The following is a 19,135-nucleotide window of genomic DNA, read 5'->3' as shown; positions in this document are numbered from 1 at the left end:
GCTTTCAACTTCTAGACCAAGCCTTGATCGTGTGCCAGGTCCCCTGTAACAAAGAATCCACCTTGTATGCCTTTAATTAAGCATAAGCACGTTGCTAGAGTTGTAACATTAATGTCTGGATATAAAAGCATCCTTCCCCACAGAGATGTCTTCCTACTTAACGCTCTTCAATATTGATGGTTATCTATACCACTAGTATTAGGACAGTCAGCGCATAGTAAAGCACTAGCTATTTTGCTATAAACAAATCTGGCCATCTGAAGGGAATTCTTTTTTTTTCTTCTTTTTTTTTCCTGTAAAGTTTAGCATTTCAATAATTATAATATATAATTCTGCACTGAGATTGACTATCTGAGCCAAATTTTACTGTCCTCTTTCTGGCAAAACTCCAGGTAATTTCATTGACTAGACTCCAAAGGTCTGGTTCTGCAGAATGCCAAGCAGCTACAGTTTCTTTTGGTTTCACTAAAAGCTCTTGCAAATCAGTACCTCTCAGCATCAGGCTATTTTTAAAATGTTTCAGGCTCCTTTATGAATGCACAGTGTTATAGAAGAATGACGTACGTGCTGTAATATGCCTTAGGTGGCCAGCATTTGTGATTGTGCTTAATGTTTTGTATTAGAGATACATATTTGTAATGACAACCACAGCTTCCATTAAATAATAAAATAGGTGATGTATATTCCTGTCAGATAAATTGTACTCAGGCATGTTTATGTTACCGAAAGTCCAGTTCACTCAAATCTTGCTATTCTCCACATGGTTTCTATTTAAAGTAACTTCTATGTTGACCAGTATACATTTGTTTGTTTCATCCTCAGACCTTTGATATTACATTCAAAGTTGTCCAGCTGTGCCTCTTAACTGTATTCCTCTTGCTTGCATGGTAAGGAATCGAAAAAAGAGTGATTTTATATGGCTAACTCGTCATTGATATGCTTTTTGCATAGCCCTCTGAATTTTCTTAGCAGCACACAAACTCAGAAAATTGCATGACTGTTTTATTAATATTACTGTGCAGATGATAGGCATTCCTCAATCTAAACATTTTTATCTAAATATAATGACATTATATAGTAATGTACAAATAATGAGTGTTCAGTTTTGCAGGTTGATCAAGTTCCTGTGACCAGTATAATTGATTATAATTGGTGCTATGAGACCACCAAAACTCAGGCCTTTTGCTGAAGTGCATCAATGAAATCTTATCCATGTGCCTTAAGGTGAATATGATTGTAAATTATCTTTCATATTCAGAATTACTGCACCAGAGAAACAGTCTACACAAAAATGAAGGCAGTCCAGTAGTTTAATGGAATAGAATAGAATAAAATAGATTGGCCTTCCAGACCCACCCTTCAACTTGATGTTAGTCTTCTATGCATGCTCATCAAAGGGAACCATATTTAATCCTCTAGGACAGTAAAAGTGTTGTTTGAAGTAAGTTTGAGGCACATGTGTAAGGATTGGCAGGCTCCGGGCTTTTATCCTCAGTGAATAAAAATGTCTTACCACGTTAGAAATCATTATTGTTTAGAAATAATAGTTGCAACTACTTGAAGCAGCTGGCCTTTGAAATATGCTAGTTTGAGTGCTTCATTATACTGTAAAACTTTTGTTTGTTTCTATGTATTCTGAAAGGTTATTAATATATATCTTTTAATGAGCCTTAGCTTTTTAGTCCTTTCTTGCTTTTGATAGGAGAAAAAGTGTGTTTCCATGTCAACTGACACATTTGTTCACTTATATTAAAACCGTTGTGTGAATGAAATTTATTTCACTGTATGAGATGATTTGTTGAAGGTCAAGAAGACTAATGTTAAACAGACTCATTTGGCTATGTTTTTAAAATGCAGATAATCAGTTCACCCTCATTTGAACATGTCCAAATGCAAGAACTGTGTAAGTAGGCATTCCTGGAAAATGTTTCTGTTCATGACTGCAGCTTAAATGCAATGGACACTCAATTTTATTCCATAGACAATGAAGTACAGAATTTCTCAGACAATTAAATGATCAGACATAAGGAGATGGAGTTACTGCTACAGAACAGATAACCTGACTTGTAGGAAAATGCCTAGCTAAGCACTCAGGAGATTCAGGCTATAGGCTATCCAGTCCCTGGTACAGCCCTCAACCTTGTAAGTGTTTCTGAAGATCAAGGCAGATTCATGCCTGGCATTGGGATGCTTGAGAAGTGTCAGGAGAGGAGACAGCAGACTGGGGACAGTTAATTTCTACTGCACACAGTCACGGACCTCCAGAGCCACCTCCTGCTATGCTGCTTAGATCACCACGAATTTGCATTCTTTGAATGCATGCTTTATTTATCCTTTTCGCATTCATAGGTCAAGCTGGGTTGAAGCAGTGTCACATTTTTCTTTTCCTTTTCATTGTTCCTGAGGAAATGCAATTGATTCCCCCCCCTCTTAGAAAAAAAGAAAAGAAAAACAACCAACACTAAAATTGTTGACCAAAAAAGACAACAAAGCCACCATGTCACTTAGTTTATTACTCCTCCAGAGTGGCTGAGCTACCTTTAAGGCAGTTCTTATAGAATTTCCTGCTAATCAGGAATATTCAAACATTTGAAATTTGCATTTTTGTTGCAGTTAACATTTCCTCTTAGCCCTTTTATTATATCCAAAAGCAGGAAAGAAGCACATCTTTGTAATGATATGATATATGTCCCATATGATGGACATAGTGTGGAAAGTGGTAGCTCCTGTTTTATCTTCCATTGTAAACTAAGGCACAAACTTGCTTAATTTCGACTACATGTATAACTTGGGGGAAGGAAGAAAGGAGGGAAGCCCAAAACATGTAAAATCATATATTTCAACTTAGACTTCCTAATAAATAAGCATAAATTATCATAAAACAACTCTTACTATTGTAATACCATTATTTCTACTGTGAGAGCCAAAGTAATTAATCTACGTATTTATGATCCTTGTCTATGATTAGTTTTCTGTCACAGGATGTGATAAACGTGTGCTGTTATGACTATGTTTTATTTACTAATATTGTCCTAAGAAGTGCTGAACACTTCCTGCTGAAGAAGCTGAACAGAGAAATCCATGAAGATATCTTTCATTTTCCATGACAGTGAATGATGTTTCCATATATAAACATAATAATAGAGTCATTACACATGCACTCACATTATCATCACTGCTGTGCGTTCAGTGTTATTCAAAACAAGGCAGGAAGCCAAATTTTCCTAGTTTCCATTTTGATTTAAATTGTATTTGTAATAAAGAGATTTTCACTCAATCTAAATGCAGTATCATCCTGGTTCAACAAATCTCCCCATTTCTTTTTTTTTATTATTATTATTTTTCTTTTATTCTAGGTCACTCAGTCCTGATACAAGTGAAATTTTCCTCTGGTGGTGATAACAGCAGTACTACTCAATGAACTATAACAAGGGCTCTAAATGCATCTCCTGTAGCATGCCACAGTGATTTGCAAAAGTGAGAATAAATCAAAGCAGTGAAGAGATGCCATGTTGAGCCAGAAGCTAAATGTTGCATCTTGTTGCATGAGGCTAGGGGTAGAACAGATCCTGTTTTTCTGGCAGCACAATATCTTTGTGCTTGTTACCTCCAATCCAACCCCATTAAAACAATCATTCAGAATCTGCAGGAAATTGTCACCTCTTTCTTTCATGCAATGGCAGCTGGTATTGGTGCCTACACACATTTCTCATTTCCTTCAAGATTTTCAACACACACAAAAAAAGAAACTTAATTTATATTAAAAAATGTGTCAGCTTACCCTGAGGCTCAGCACGGGCACCAGGGAAAAAAATGAAAGATAAATGCCTCTAGGTGAACTGGCAGAGGCTCTAATTCTCCACTCACTTTACTGCTACACAGTATGCATCGCATTAATCATTTCACATAGGCAGGCATTTAAGAAAACTTCAGCAATTTAAAATAAAGATGCCTTACCCTAAACTTAATAATAATAAGACTGTATCAAGCTCAGTTCACACATACTGTATATCCTAATAGAAGAGATGTAGAATAATATTGTAATTCTCTGTGACACAATTTTTATTGTTGTTTCTTTTGCCTATACAGCCATGTCCCCTCTTGTGGGCATTTCCCGTGTGTGTATGTGTACATATATAATATTGTCATTTGTCTTATTCAACTGCTGACATGCACAGGATGTTTTCTACCTTCCACTTTTCTTGTGTGGCTGGAGAAATGCATTACATGATCCTAGTGAACTCCATTATGCCTCATTCCAACTTGAGTATAGATTTCTCTAACTTCTGTGCTGGGGGAGTGAGGTAAGGAAATACATTTCTTGTTTTTCTAGCTTACGTAAGTCATGAATTTTTTAATATTGTCTCCTCCCTAGTTCTAAAATAATTTGGTGCTCTACATGCTTAACTGTGCTGAATTGTAGAGCCATAGAATTACCAAGGTTGAAAAAAACTTCCAAGATCATCCAGAACAACTGTTTACCTGTCACATATACTTCCCCACTAAACCACGTCCCTTAGTACCACATCTACACATTTCTTGGACACCTCCAGGGATCGTGTCTCCACCATCTCCCTAGGCAGCCTGTGAGGAGAGTTTTGAAATGGGAACAGCAGGTGAGAGCAGCTGACCAATAGCCAAGTGAGGAATCGCAGGCAACAAGCAAAGTGTGTGAGACAGTGTTAACAGGTACAAAACATGGCAGAAGCAAACCTATCCCAAATGTATGCATGTGAACAAGTAACTTCTGACAGGATAGCATGACAAAAGAAGTTCTCATCCCTTTCTGTAAAACCCATGTGGCAAGATACCCCTCTGAAGTGCTGCCTACTAGCTCTCATGGTATAGGAAGGACACGGGAAGAATTAGGGGCTTCCGTGTTGTTGAATGGCTATGATCTCCCCGGGAGCATAGTATGATAGTACATATGACTGTATAGCTGCAATGGATGACTGCAGGCTTTTTGGGAAAGACAGGCTGCTGTGGTGAGGTGGGCAGTTGCCCTTTATGAGTGAGAATGGCAGGAATACATGTAGCCCTGCATAGGGGTAGATGGGTGGATGAGAAGCCAGCTGTGAGCTGATCAAGATTAGTAGGTAAAAGTGTTTAAAGGTCAATTAAGACAGGCACTCTGCAGGACTTCACACTAATGAACCAGGAATGACACACACACAAAAAAGAAAACACCACAAAAACAAAGTGCACAAGAAGTGAAAGAAAGGACACATGACCCAGGACCGCATGACCTCCAGAGATCCCTTTCCATGCCAGCCAATCTGTGATACCCGTGATTCTATAACTTTCTGTAGTCCATTCTTCAGTGCTCATGAAGCAGCGTAGCATTTAAAGGACGCACGAAACTTTTTCCCACAGTTCCAGTTACCTCTCTCAGGACATGCATTTGCTGAGTGCCAGAATTTCTACAGTCTCCTTAACCTTCAGAAAATATTAGCTTATGGTATGCTCTGCCAGTACCTCTGCAGAAACAGCATGCTTAAATGTTGCCTGCTTTGGTAGGTCAAAAGGAATTCATTGAAAAGTGTATATTTAAACAGTATTGCTATGACACAAAAGGTGATGTGGATGTGTGCGCAGTTGGAGGCTAGAAGTGCAAGATCAGAACACCAGGAAGGAAAATGCTTTGAATGGCTGGGCATGATTTAAACAGCAGGAATGATAGTATTGCCTGCAGTAGTAGTTTGATCACACATAACAGTGAGGTGCAGTTCTTCATTTCCTTTTCTCTCTTGCCTTTTTCTTCAAAGTTTAGTGATTTGTATGTGTCTTCAAACAGATGTGGCTGGATTCACTGCATCACTGACTGAGCAATTAGAAATTGGTCCTTCAGTTCTTTGAAGGAAATGCTAAGGATTGGATTCAATTCTTTAGTTGGCATAGGATGGTATTTTTCCACTAATTCAGTGTTGCTGCTTCAGTTTACAGCTTGAATGCCACAGAATGGATAGAGTACAGGAGAATGTGAAGAAAAAAGTATAACTTGGTAATATCTATTAGAGAGTTGAGAAGTACAGTCTAGAAACTTTCTTCGTTGTAGTGAAATTGAACTCCTCTTGGATCAACTGTTGAATATGAGTTGCACATCTTTTGAAGTGTCTTAGAGAGATTCTTGGGTCCGCAGAAGAATACTCCAATGCTATTGCTGTAATCACAGTAACAACAACAAAAAAAAACATAAAAGCAGTAAAATGGATAAATTGCAACTTTTGACAGCCTCGAGCTTTGTATCAGTTGAAATAATGCTTTTGAATTGTTTTTTTTAGAAATACACTTGAAAAAAAATTGTATTAATATCACAAAGTACTATAGTATAATTATTGTAACACTGCAGTGTTTATTATGTCATATTGATTTATTTGGATAGTTGCATTGGAGGTCACAAATTATTTTAAATCATGGTTCTTTGGTTTTGATTGTCATACTCTTTTGATTGAGAAAAGCAAACATCTGTTTGGGCTGGAAATTTAGAATGCTTTTTCTCCATACGCGTTAATACTCTCCCTAAAAATGCATAAATTGCTCCGCTATTTCTGAGTCATTGTTTTGCTGTTGTTGCATGTTTCTTTGGTTGCGTGTTTCTCTTTTGTTTCTTTGTAGTTTTTATTTATTCACTTATTTATTTTAATGCTTTACTGTCTGTGGACAATTTTTTAAGTGGCAGATTTAAACAAAAATTGTAAACAGTTCTCATAAAACAACAAGAACTTGACAACAAATGTTTTGTTGGTAAGTGCACAAGCATGTTAGAAAGAACTGGAAACATGATTCCTTGCTGGAGAGTGCTTTAAAGAACTGGCTTATAAGTATACAGCACATATTATTTTGAAACATATATATGTGGACACAGATATGCACACATGCTGTGCTACTGGGGGAAGCTGAATCTACTTAGACACAATGTAAGTGATAAGTGAATGTGATTTTCAAAAGGTTTTTGCTCCCTTAAAGGAGTGGCTGTAGATCTGATTTTGGAGCCGTAGCCGTAGTCCTCAAAAGTAGTGCCCATATAGCTCTGGTTCTTGACTACATTAGGTTCAACTTGCAGTGGTATACTCCCATTAATATGCAAAAAACTCTGTTGCACAATGGGAAACTTGGTGGACTTAGATGTAGGAACTCAAAATATAGTTTGTTCATACAAGCTAATTGTTCTATTACACAGTATAAATTCTTGAGCCTCCTGTAACTCAGAGCAAGGAAAGGTAGGATATTTTTTGTGATTCAGTGTACACAAGGAGTGCAGTGTTTTCTTTAAGAGGTCAAAATTGACAAATAATGCATACATCTATGTTCAGAAGCAAATACAGATTTTTCTGCCACTTAGCACTGGCTTTCTAAGGAAATATCACAAGATCCAGTGTGGAAAGTTAATACTATCTCCTTCCCCGAGCATCAGAAAAACAGACTTTTCTCAGCTGTACTTAAAAAAGTAACAAAATGATTATGTTTCAACTATAACTTTAAAAGCTCTGTTTTTTCAGCAGAACCTGTATAAAAGGTCTTTCAAAAATCATGTTTTCTACCCTTGGCCTCTTTCTATTTTTAATCTTTCCTTATTTCCTGATTGTATTTATTTTGACCTCTATCAAATAGTTTTTCTATTACTGTTATTTTTGCAATTTTATGGTATTCTTGTAGCTTACTGTATTCTCTTTGATCTCCTCCCTTTCAGCTTTTTCTTGAGTCTTTTTCATCTTTAAAAAAAAGTTTTCTTTCTTCTTTTTCTTTTTGTATCTCTGTCTCTCAAGTGCAAGCCTTTATTTTGCTTTAGCAGGTAAATGTTTGGAAATCATAAAGAGTCCCAAGGATTCTGGAATCTTCTACCACCGAACACAAAATATTTCAAATTCTTGCTTCAAAGGCTTTCAGGAACAAAGAAGCTTTTCTCAGGCCACTAGTGAATCCACCAAGTTCAAATGAACTGTCTTTGCCAGCAGAGATGAACTAATAACAGAACAGCATAGTCTTGCAAGAGTAGCCAAATATGTTCAGTGAACAAACATATCCTTGACATCATAAGAAAAAAATCACAGTTTATCTCTTTAATAACCATCTTCAAGGGAAATTAATGCTACTTTGTCCTTTGTGCAGAACAGTAATTGGATTGTGTGTTTCAATTATATCTGGACAAAGGCCAGGATATTGAAATACTTCTAAATATTAGATTTTCTTGTCCAAAAATTAGATTTTATTGGCATTCTCTTTCCGAGATTTCTTCATTAAAAGCTTCATTAAGCATAAATCTTCTTTCCACACAGCAAAAAATCTAAATTATTTTAAAAGGGTCATTTAGAAAGGTTTGCCCTCCCCTCCTCCCACTGTTTATGCTGAGAGACGAGTTACCTAACAAGGTTAGAAGCCAACCTGCCTTACCTAGGATGGTTTTCAGCTAGCTGCTTGAACTCATTGTCCCAGTTTGGCCTTCCATAGAAGGTCTTCTGCCTCAAACCGGTAATTACATCCACCTTCTCATCATAATGCAGGCCTATGTGAGTAGCCTAAAGACAAATTTGCAATGTAATAATTTTAAAATCAATAACGTGTACTCAAAGTAATAGGAGAAAGCAATAACACTGCTTCTTAGTGAAAGACAGGAGTATTAATAAAGAAAAGTATAATTATCAAAAGACAGTGAGGTAGTAATAGTGCAAAAATACAAAAAAGTCAAAAACTGCCTGTGACCTCAAAGGAATTCATCTTCTTGTGACTAAATGTTTGATATGAGTAGGGATCAAATACCTGGTTTTAGTACCTGGGCCTAATTTGATCTGAGAAGAAGCCACTGAAAAACAGTGCTCTCCCTCCACAGTCCTGGGGTGCTCCAGGAGCAGGAACAGCACCAGTGTAGGTGGGTAAGCAGCATAGCTCTAAGATTTCTCCTGAATCACATAAGGAACAGCACGGGGTAATAAGGTAGTGCTGACAGGACAAAAGGGTGTGAAGGGAAGGAGGTAATGTGACGGAGCACGAGTGAAGAGACTCAGCCATCTCAGCAAGAATAGTTGTCTGCCTAATTGACTTTTGGTCTGATATTTGCTCAAGGGGGAGGCAAAATGTTGACAGCTGGAAGGTGAGGGCAGGTTTGTGCTTTATTAAGATCATGAATAGCTTCTTTCAAAACTTGTTTTAGGTAATACCCTATGATATTGCTGATCTAATAAACAGACTATTATGACTGCTATATACTTTACAATAAGAGATTTTTCTGAATTTTGTGTACATACCTCATTCCTTGACAGGAACCCTAATTTTTAATATCTACTACGCAATCCTTGCATTCAGTGGAGACAGCAAGAAATAAAATAGTAAAGAGATACCTGTGAGAGTTTTTGACAGATGCCTAACTTTGATCACAGTGTGATCTGAGTTTGGTTTGAAAAAAAAAGAATCAGAGAGAAATAATCAATTCATTTAGGTCTAGGTAAGGACTAAATAAGCTGAATTAAAGCTACCTACTCTAAAGATTAAGTGCCACTAGGTAAGATGATCCAGTGAAATTATAGGATGGTGAATTTAAGGACAATCAGAGAAAATATCTTCTCAAACAGTATTAATTGGTCAATAGTTTTTTTTTTTGAAAAAAATGTTTTGAATGCAACAGGGTTCAAAATTATGCTGGATGCATACACAAAAAACATAAAATATAATACAGTAAAAATAATAAAATTATCTGATGTTTTATAGTTCAGTGCAAAAAAGTGCTAGAATCTGTTTAAAGAAAGTTCCAAAGACACATGGACAAAACGGCCTTTCGCAAGATTCTAGAGGCTCTCTGCACTTTTGTTTTTTTGGAACACTTGCTAGCCAGGGCTACACAAGACAACATACTGTACTGGAAGGATCACCAGCTTGTTTTTTCTGTTCCTGTTTTTCTAAATGTGAGAGGGAAACAGCCTGGTGTCTTTATATTTACAGTTCTTTGTCTCTCTGCTTCATCCATCATTCATTCAGCTGTTCCTGTTCCTTATGTCACCATACTGGAAGAGCAAGGTACATTAACTCAGACTCATAAGAGTTTCATTATTACCTGACTTTCATCCCAGCCAGTAAGAAATATGTGATAACTTAGGAAATCATTTTTCCCTTTTTCAATCATTTTTGTTTCCAAAAGGAACAGAAGATCAGCAAACCACTCAAATGTGGATGGGTCTCGGCAAATCCAGTAAAAATAAACCTGTGAGATAAAAATAAAGAGATTTAGTAAGAAGAAAACTTTCAATGAAACTTCCTAATGATTAGCACGAGCTATTAAACACATTGTGTACAACTCTCCACTATGAATTTAAACATAGTAACACATTTTTTCAGAGATGTAGACGTTCTATCATGTACAAAATTTTATTTTCATCTTCAAGATTGAGCATTCATGTGTTAGCAAAGATAGGCAGTGTACAAGTTTCCTATTTTCCCCTGCCAGTATTTCTTAATTTAACATAGAATACCTAGTCCTGCATTTCTTGTAAATAACTTTATTATCCTCTGGAACTTTATATTGATTTTCAGTTATAATATAAAGGGAATTTCAATTTCATTCAGCACTGAAGCAAGGAATTCTTGTTTCTCAAGATGCCACAGGTTAACAGTAGATGTAGTCAAAAGGTATTAGTTACGTAATTCAAGTTACAAACTGTACAAAAAAGCCGAGAGAACATACCTAATTGCTTTTTTAAAGAATGTCTGGTTTAAATTGGAGCTCATAACTTCTAGAAAAAACATTAAACTGTAATTTTAAAGTTGCCAAGGAGGTCTAACGAACTACTGTCCCAGGATGTAGTTTTGTATTGGTTAAAGACCTATGAAAAATTCAAATAGTTTTTCTCATCCACACTTCTCTAGCTTCATCTTCCACATGGTGGATATTTTTTAATGTTGTATGTTGGAGTGGAGAATCTATTATTAAAGCTTTGCTCCCCAGGCAGAAATTAGAAGCTAGAATCAAGTTGTCCTATAATCTTCTCTTTGGCAAACCAAACATTCCTGGAATCAGTTACTAAGAGGCTAATTTTTCCATTTCTTAGTAATTTTTGTGGCTTTTTTTTCTATATATTCCTTCATTGCACTAACAGTCACAAACAAACCAGAGTGTTTCTTATTTATTGGGAACCTGGTAAAGGGAAATGCTTGCATGGGAAATCATATCTTTCAAACCAGATGGTCAGTTGCCATTCATATGAGTATGAGTCTTTCTATTTCAAGAATCCTTGCCATGTCATCTTCAGGTGGATCAGATAAGACTCCCCTAAACCCATATTCTGCTCAGTACTTACATTCAAGTGGTCCAGGGACATTTATGACCTCTCCAGAAAATGTGTAATCTATTGTGGTCAATTATCTTAACTGCATATAAAGTATCTTTTAATTAATTAACAATGTATGGTGTCTGGAGTCTGCTAGGCACTATTGTGATGCTCAGATGCACCACAATTATAAGAAAAATTTGATTATCATTCTTATTACTCAGGTTCTATAGCTTTTGCTATGCAATCCATCATTCTTTTTATTTGATCAGAGGGTACCAGACATCCAAACATCCAGTATCCTAAGCACAGATGCACACAGGGAAAAACATCTGGAAGCAACGTGAGTTCTCCAATTCAAGTCTTCTGCATATATCTCCAAGGTTATTATGTCCTTCTAACAAATCTGAGGTCCAATCTTGTGAAAAAACATGGTTTGCATATACTGAGTGGAGAATTTGTGAAGCCTAACTTGAAGACCTAAAAGTTCTTCCCTGTCACGTACACTTCCATTATGTGCTTAAGGACAACAAAGCTAATGTAAATTTTCTCTTTGGGGAAATGAATGCTTCTCCATCTGGAGGCTAAGCAGCATGACTGAATGTAAGATGTTGTTTGCATCTTTATGTTATCATGGAAAAAGGAAAAGGCAAAAACAACGTGGAAAATTGCTAAACAAGGATATGTAGCATAGAGAAATTTGGGAAGAAGGATCAGTGTTGGAAAAAGCTCTTGTTTCCCTGTCTGTTTCTTTGCTAAGGACACAATGACTGACTACTGTCAGTCATCTTGTCAGCTCATAGAAAATGAGCCTCTGTGGGCAATGTAATTTTGAGTGTAATTATTTAAGTAGTGCCTCTAAAGGGATACTTCACAAGCATGAGGAAAGCTTAAAAATATGCAGTTCCAGGTGATAAAGGAATGACATGGAGGTCAGCTATAAAACTATAATGAAGAGATGGTTGACACTATTTTTATTATAACCATAATTTTTATATTGTTGCAAAATCCCTTAACTTCCTTCAACTCTTCTCTATTTGTGCTCACCAGGCTTCTCTGCCTTTTATTATACCTCAGTATAAAAGGTAATCTTTAAGGTCTGTCCTCAATCATTCTGGGGAACTGTGAAAATTTGGAAATTGTAGCCCATTTCCATAGGATCAATGAAACAAAGATTCATATTAAATGCTTCAGAAGTGCAAAAATTGGAAAAGAAACCAGAAAGTTATAAGGATATTTCCCAAAGTTTCTATAAACCAAATTGCCAGACTTTTGGTAAGATGCTGGAAGAAAAATATGGTAAAACTATGCTTCACTGGAGATTTGGTGAGAGAGCATAACAGTGATTTGAGATGTTTCTTAGATCTGAATATGCTGTATGAGTCCATCTGTCGTTTCTGTAGGAAACATAAACAAAGTACAAACCTAGGAGGAAAAGATACAGCATTCACGGTTAAGCAGGATACCTACAGTCCAGAAATAGGATTGTCTGCAGAACTTTAGTATGAATCATCTTGGTTGTTTGCTTTTTCCTGTTCTATTTCAATGTTTTACTTAAAAAATTGCTTTGCAGGGGGATTGCTCCTGATTTGCAATGGCATAGGTTAAGATGAAAAAGCAAGCTTGCTGACTTCATAGCATTTCATTTTTGTAATCAATAACAGCGTTATTTAAATTAGCAGAAATACATAATTTGTAGCCTTAACATTTATTTAGTTTTTATATTCAAATCCTAAAGTCCCTGCTTGTTGGACATCCCTAGCACCTTGAAAATGATGCCACTGAGTGCTGTCAGTCTGTATCACACTGTGGCTGTAGATTTGTAGTGAGAAACGTTTTCCCCCAACCTCTACTTGATCGTCTTATTTCTGAAGTATTTTTAGCAGTTCATTCTAAACAAATAAGTATTTAGTACTTGTGTATGGAAAGGAGGCGTGTGCTCCTAAAGGAATAATTAATTGTGTTCAGGGTAGCAACTGGGAGAACATAGGCAGAGCTGAGCACAAGCACATTCAGGGAAGGGGAAAGAAAAGCTAGCTGATGAGCTAGGGTAGCATGGTCCTGAAAATGGAGAACTATTTTCTAGCATAGATTATGGAGCTTGAAGGAGTGATTTTAGCTGATTACAAACCTAACTGTCACCGTAGCAGCCAGTTCGACTGAACTAGGTCAAGCTGCCTCTAGCAAAGTCCCCTTGAGAAAGAATATCACTTTCTGAAGCAGCAGAAATTCCTTAAATTCATCACTGGTGCAGTTCTGCTGAAGCTGTATCCATTGCACTGCCTCTAAGGTTTTCATGTTAGCAGTAGAGAGCATTAGCTAATGAAGAAAGATTGTCATTCTAAGAAGTATTTTTGACCATGATTATAATCTTAGAAAGAAAAGAGAGTGAATTAGGCTGGCCTATGGATAAAAGGTCTTCTCTTATCTTAGATCAATAAGGACTTCTAGTATAATAAGCTAAAATAAATGCTGTTTATGAAGGAGTCTTCCTTTCTTTACACTGAGTACCTATGGCAAAGCACGGCATATAACATGTATAATTAAAATACAATAAACATGCAATAAAATTCATCCTCATTAAAATTGTAGAATAAAGCTAGCATCAGTGCATTTCTACAATGAAACAATTATTCAGAATCTAGTATTTTTTTATTGTAAGCCCAATAATATTAACTGACTGTGCATTTATTTAGAACACTTAAAAATCTGCTTCAGATTTATGTTTCATTAGTCTCTACCCACCCTACCTGCATCAACTACATTCATCAGCTTGATGGCTTACTCAAGTAAACTGTCTTAAATTTTCCAAGTGCTCTTTTCACAAATTGAGTTAGATGCAGTATTGCTATTAATCAGATCTGTAATGCAGGCGCTTGAATTGTTGCTTATTTCTACAGTACTTTACTCCCTTGCAATATGTACATATTTATAATTTATTTTCCCCTATTCTGAATTTTGTACAGCAGACAAGAGCTCTCATACTTCTTTCCTGTAAGGTGGAAGAATATATTTTGTAAATCATTTTCTACATTGCGGAAAGTCATTAGTAATTACTTGCTGATGATCATCTGTCTGTTTCCCTGTGCTCTGAAGATGGAAGGAAGCTGTGGCTCTGAACAAAGCCATCTTTCCACAAGTGAGGTGTAAAAGATGATGAGGTCAGGGCCACCCAGAGAGGCACTCTCATCCCTAGCTCTTGTTGCTGTCCCTTAGACGTAAGACGCTCAACAGCAAAACCCTCCTGCACTTGCAGCTGGACACCTCCCTGCAAAACCTCTCCTGCTCCTAAATACGCCATGCTGCTCATGGGCTGTAGCAAACCAAAAAAGTTCAGAGATCTCGCTCAGCCACGTGAATTCATCCAGAGGGCCATTACAGCTAAAGCACAGCAGTGACAGCAGAGGCACATACAACATGGCATAGGATTTGGAGTTACAGTGGCAGCTTGTGGCCTTTCACATAAATATAGGAAAAGGCTCAAATTCATACTCCTAAATTTGAAGCAAGAAACCTAAACTGCTTAAAGATATCTCAGGTTGCTTTTAACAGCTAAGATAGGCCAGCTTTTCAGGCCTTTAATCCAAAATGTTTTGCTGAGAAACTGATGGTCCGGGGTGGACCTCAAAGTGGAAGGTTACCTCAGACAGGGATGGTTGGTCTAAAGAAAATGGAAGAGATTAAGTAGTTGAACAGTTGTTGAACTCACTGCCAAAGTATGCCGTGGTTGCCAAAGATCTACATGGGTTTAAAAAGCAACTAGGTGAGGTCATGGAAGAAAAATCTATTAAGGATTATTAAACAGAACAAGGCAGCTCTTGTATCAAGACATTACTGAACTTGCTCAAAGGCAGTGTGCATTAAAGAAGTATCGCTATATGATTTTTCTGTCTGATGTCTCTCATGATTTTTCTCTTGGTGCTCATAAACAGACAGTATTGAATAAAGGATATGGGGCTAGGTAGGCCTTTGGTGAGACTCTTTGTAATGTCTTTATTTTCAGTAAAATAGGAAGTGCACATTTGCTAATAATCGCATCTGATGAATCAGTACAATTTTATTGATTTCAACAGCAATTGGTACAAAAAACCATATCAGTAATATGAAGAAAAGATCATTTTGTGCATAACTAAAGGCAGAAGAAACTTTCTAGCAGCAGTTCCCTTCTTAATCACTAAAAAAAAGATAGAGAAATGAAGGCTCTAAGGCTATTTAATTGTGAAGAATCAAGTAGATAAATGTGCCCTCCTTTCAGTTTACTGTTTTTGTTGATGTTTTTTTTTTAATTATACAGCTACAGACATTATAGAAGCTATGAGCATTTATAACACAACTGTATGTAGGCAACACTAAGAAATATTAGTTCAATAAGCGTAATGATAACTGTACTCAAATCAAAACTAAGTTGTTAAAAAAAAACCAAAACACAAACTTTTATTTATTTCCTTAATAGACATTTCTATGGTACTCAGCAGAAAGAGAGCACTGAATGCTTTGTGGAAGATTAAATTATTTGTAATTATACCACAAGTGGAAGATTTTAACCAATGGGGAAAAAAATGTTGAGCAACCATGAGATTAATTGCTCTCACTAAGATGACCACTAAATTTTTTAAGGAATGTTGTGAACTTCCCCAGTACCTTTCATCTAGGCTTTCAAAATACTTTACAAACACTAATGTAGCTAAGCCTCATAACACCTCTGAAAAATAAGCATCACTATTCCCACCACACCAATAAGGAAACCAAGATATAGATAAAGGATATACAGAAATCATTATACTTTTGCATTTCACATGAATTCAAGAAAACCAAACTCTATAGCAGAAAGCTCTGGAAGAATGCACCATGCTTTTGCCTTGTAGGCACACTTGCCCAAGGTTCTCTCACAGCTATATATCCTGAGGTATACTATACACTCAGTGTGTAGTTAAATTCACATCTTTTCCCCTTAAGATAACAACAGCGATGATAATAATAATGTTTTTACATGCATGCATATACAATATGTATAATACACATATATAACACACATATGTTCATAGATAGAACTCCTTCCAGTAGAAGTGATCATTCTGATACAATGCAAACATTCGCAAGTAGACTTCTTTTTACATCTAGCTCATATTTTCGTTTTTATTTCCCTCATTTCCCTTCTTTCTCAGTGTTTTTTTCTGCCTCAAAGATCCCCCCGGCAATCTGAACCTGTCCTCATCTCCTCAGTTACTGAAATCTCAGATGCTTTCATAGTGGCAGCTTGTCATTAAGAAGCCAATTTTAACACTTTTTTATTTAAAAAGATCAGCCCCTTGGTCCTGCAATCAGCTCCATATGTACTGACCCTCTCGGATATCTGTCCTTAAATGTGTGATGCTGAGCAATTTCTGATTCAGCTTTAATGTTGGAAAACCAACTAAAGGAAGCTGAAAGAAAAGTCAGCAAGATATCAGTAGCCTTGATGGATAGAGAAGAACATGCTTAAAGCTTGTTTTTTTTTTCCTCTGTTATCTTCTTATCCCTCACCCTGCCTCATTGAGTATCTCTCCTTCACCTGTCCTCTCTCAGTAGTGCCTCATCCATCCCTAGCAGAAGGCGTATAACAGGTGAGTACATCAAGAGTATGTTAGCTTCATTGGTGCCATCCATTCCTTACAGCCTCCAGTATATTCTTTTCAAGAAAATAATTAAAGTTGTTTGCAAGCAGAAACATACATCTTGATATATGCATCTCATTCAGATCTCAAATACCTTTTTTCATTCCTTCTGCAGGGTGAGAAAAGCAGCTGATGGGTGCTGAAAGCAGCATTTTTGTCAAGACTGGCATCCCAAGGGCCTGCATGAGACCTGCACCTGGGCATAGAGCAGGCATTGCCTTCAGTGCTCTCTGAGATGACCTCACAGGATTCATTTTGTAGGAGAGGGGACAGTTTATCTTCGAGCTCTGTCTATGTGTCTACCTATGAGAGTTACTATGTATTTGTCTCCAAGTACAATTATGATTCTTCAGCTTTTACTAAAACCAGTGCTTGGGCTGCCTTATTCCTCAGGAAATAACAGGGAAATTGGGAAAACCTACCACAGAACAGTTCCTGAGGCAGCTGGAGAGTGAATGAGTGCATCTGATGGCAAGATAAAGCACTCAAGTGAGTCTCCAACTCTGAATTGCCTCTGCAACCTGGAAAATAGATTTATTTGTGGAACTCTTTAATAGAGTGATAAACTTTCCCACTTACCTTCTGCAGCACCAATACTGTGTGAGGATTGCAGCACTTGTACCAAATGGATTTTAAAATAGAGGCAAATGGCGTGACTCCTATCCCGGCTGCAATGCACACACTCACTCTGTAGCGAAAAACATCTGTGGTTGCAGATCCATATGGTCCATCCACAACCAATCTACAGCAACAAAACAGTCAAGAATCAGCAACATATAAAGCAGTAGAAAGGTTAACAATTTGTTGGGCTACATGTTTTGAAAACAGAACTTCTGTTAAAATAAAAGAACTCTGTGACTAAGCTGGTGCATGAATAATCCGTGCAAACACATTTAATTTTCATTGGGTGTCACTTAATAGCAAAGCAACTGTTTTTCTCTGAAACAAGAGAACAAGAGCACCCATGTGGGTCTGGGGCCTGGCCATCTGTTTAAGCATGCAATTGCAATTTTCTGGCTTTCTGAAATGTGATTAGTCATATAATTGCATGTCCAAATTTAGCTGTGGAATTTGCATATTTAATTACAAATCACTGAAAAGCATCCTGTTTTAGAGCTTTATTTTCTGCATTGTATATATCAAAGTAAAGACAAACTGATTATATTAATTATTTTGAAAACTTCTCCATGTGTATTAAAGTAATAAAAGAGACAGTAAGAAAAAGGTAGGCATATGCAAGGAAACTAGTACTTTCTCAGCTCTTTCAGAACAATCAGTATTTCAGAAATACATTTTTGGCAGTAATACTGTACTTAGTATCTGACACAGAGGAGAAATTGTAAAGGAAAACATTTGTTTATATTGCTAGCCTTTATAATCAATATTACTGATGCTAAAGCATTCATTTTGAACAACATTGGAGATGAAAAAGATCATTAAATAATCAGATTAATTCCATTACCAACGTGGAATATAAATACATGCTGTGTTTTGAAGTGCTCTGTCCAGTCTATCTTTAGATAGTATAAGTGCTTCAGAAGATTGTTTTGGAATCCAACAGCAAGTGCAGGAAAAAAAGTATTTTTCTCCTTTCAGATTTCTGTTGTTTTATGCTTTTCCTTTTTTGCACCAATCATCTTAAAAGTCCAATTTTGATAGTATGAAAAAATATCCAGACATAGAAACAATTAAGTGTTTTAACAGGAAAGGAAAGCAAAATCACTAAACAATGGTATAAACAAATGTATGGACACAATGGATCTGAAAACCAATTGTTGCTTTCCCAAAGTGTACCTGAAATCCTAGCAAACATTTTCTCTTTCATTTGTATTTGCCAAATGGCTCATTTGAATTTCTGCAAGTGTGATGTAGCAAATGAAACAACAACTCAGAAATAACTTTTGAACATCTGGTCTCAGACAAAAACAAAATAAACTATTTTTAGAATATATCCTTAGCAAAATTACTGTCCAGCCCTGTGCTTTTTGTGCACTCAGAATTAAGAGCATACATGTACATACATGTAGTCTAAGAACTACTTTAAAATAAATGTTCTACATAGATCAGTGTGGTCTTTGTAGCAATTCACATTGTTAGTTGACTGAGAAGAAATAGATCTTGGAGGAATTTCAAGAGATTATTTAATCTCTCTGCATGCTATAAAACAAGATCAACTACATTTAATTAATTCCTTACAAATATTTGTCTAGTCCATCTGTTCGTAAA

The 19,135-nt window shown here is 36.5% G+C and overlaps 1 protein-coding gene across 1 annotated transcript in view; it reads right to left on the bottom strand.

Annotated features, from left to right (window-relative positions):
• Window positions 1-984: 984 nt before the first annotated feature.
• The window catches only part of NOX3 (NADPH oxidase 3), a 40,271-nt gene continuing 22,120 nt past the window's right edge, over window positions 985-19,135 (bottom strand). The window contains exons 10-13 of the mRNA XM_042890869.1: window positions 17,489-17,651; window positions 10,046-10,192; window positions 8,392-8,516; window positions 985-6,160 (exon numbers count right to left, since the gene is read on the bottom strand). Of these exons, the coding sequence (XP_042746803.1) occupies window positions 6,034-6,160; window positions 8,392-8,516; window positions 10,046-10,192; window positions 17,489-17,651 (562 nt within the window). The 3' untranslated portion in view covers window positions 985-6,033. The remainder of the gene's footprint in view (window positions 6,161-8,391; window positions 8,517-10,045; window positions 10,193-17,488; window positions 17,652-19,135) is intronic.

The sequence above is a fragment of the Lagopus leucura genome, unplaced genomic scaffold, assembly GCF_019238085.1.
Source record: "Lagopus leucura isolate 7727_CA_CO unplaced genomic scaffold, USGS_WTPT01 Super-Scaffold_73, whole genome shotgun sequence".
Lineage (NCBI taxonomy): Eukaryota > Metazoa > Chordata > Aves > Galliformes > Phasianidae > Lagopus > Lagopus leucura.
Note: the sequence above shows the minus strand (reverse complement) of the source record. Positions and strands in the feature narration are given on the sequence as shown.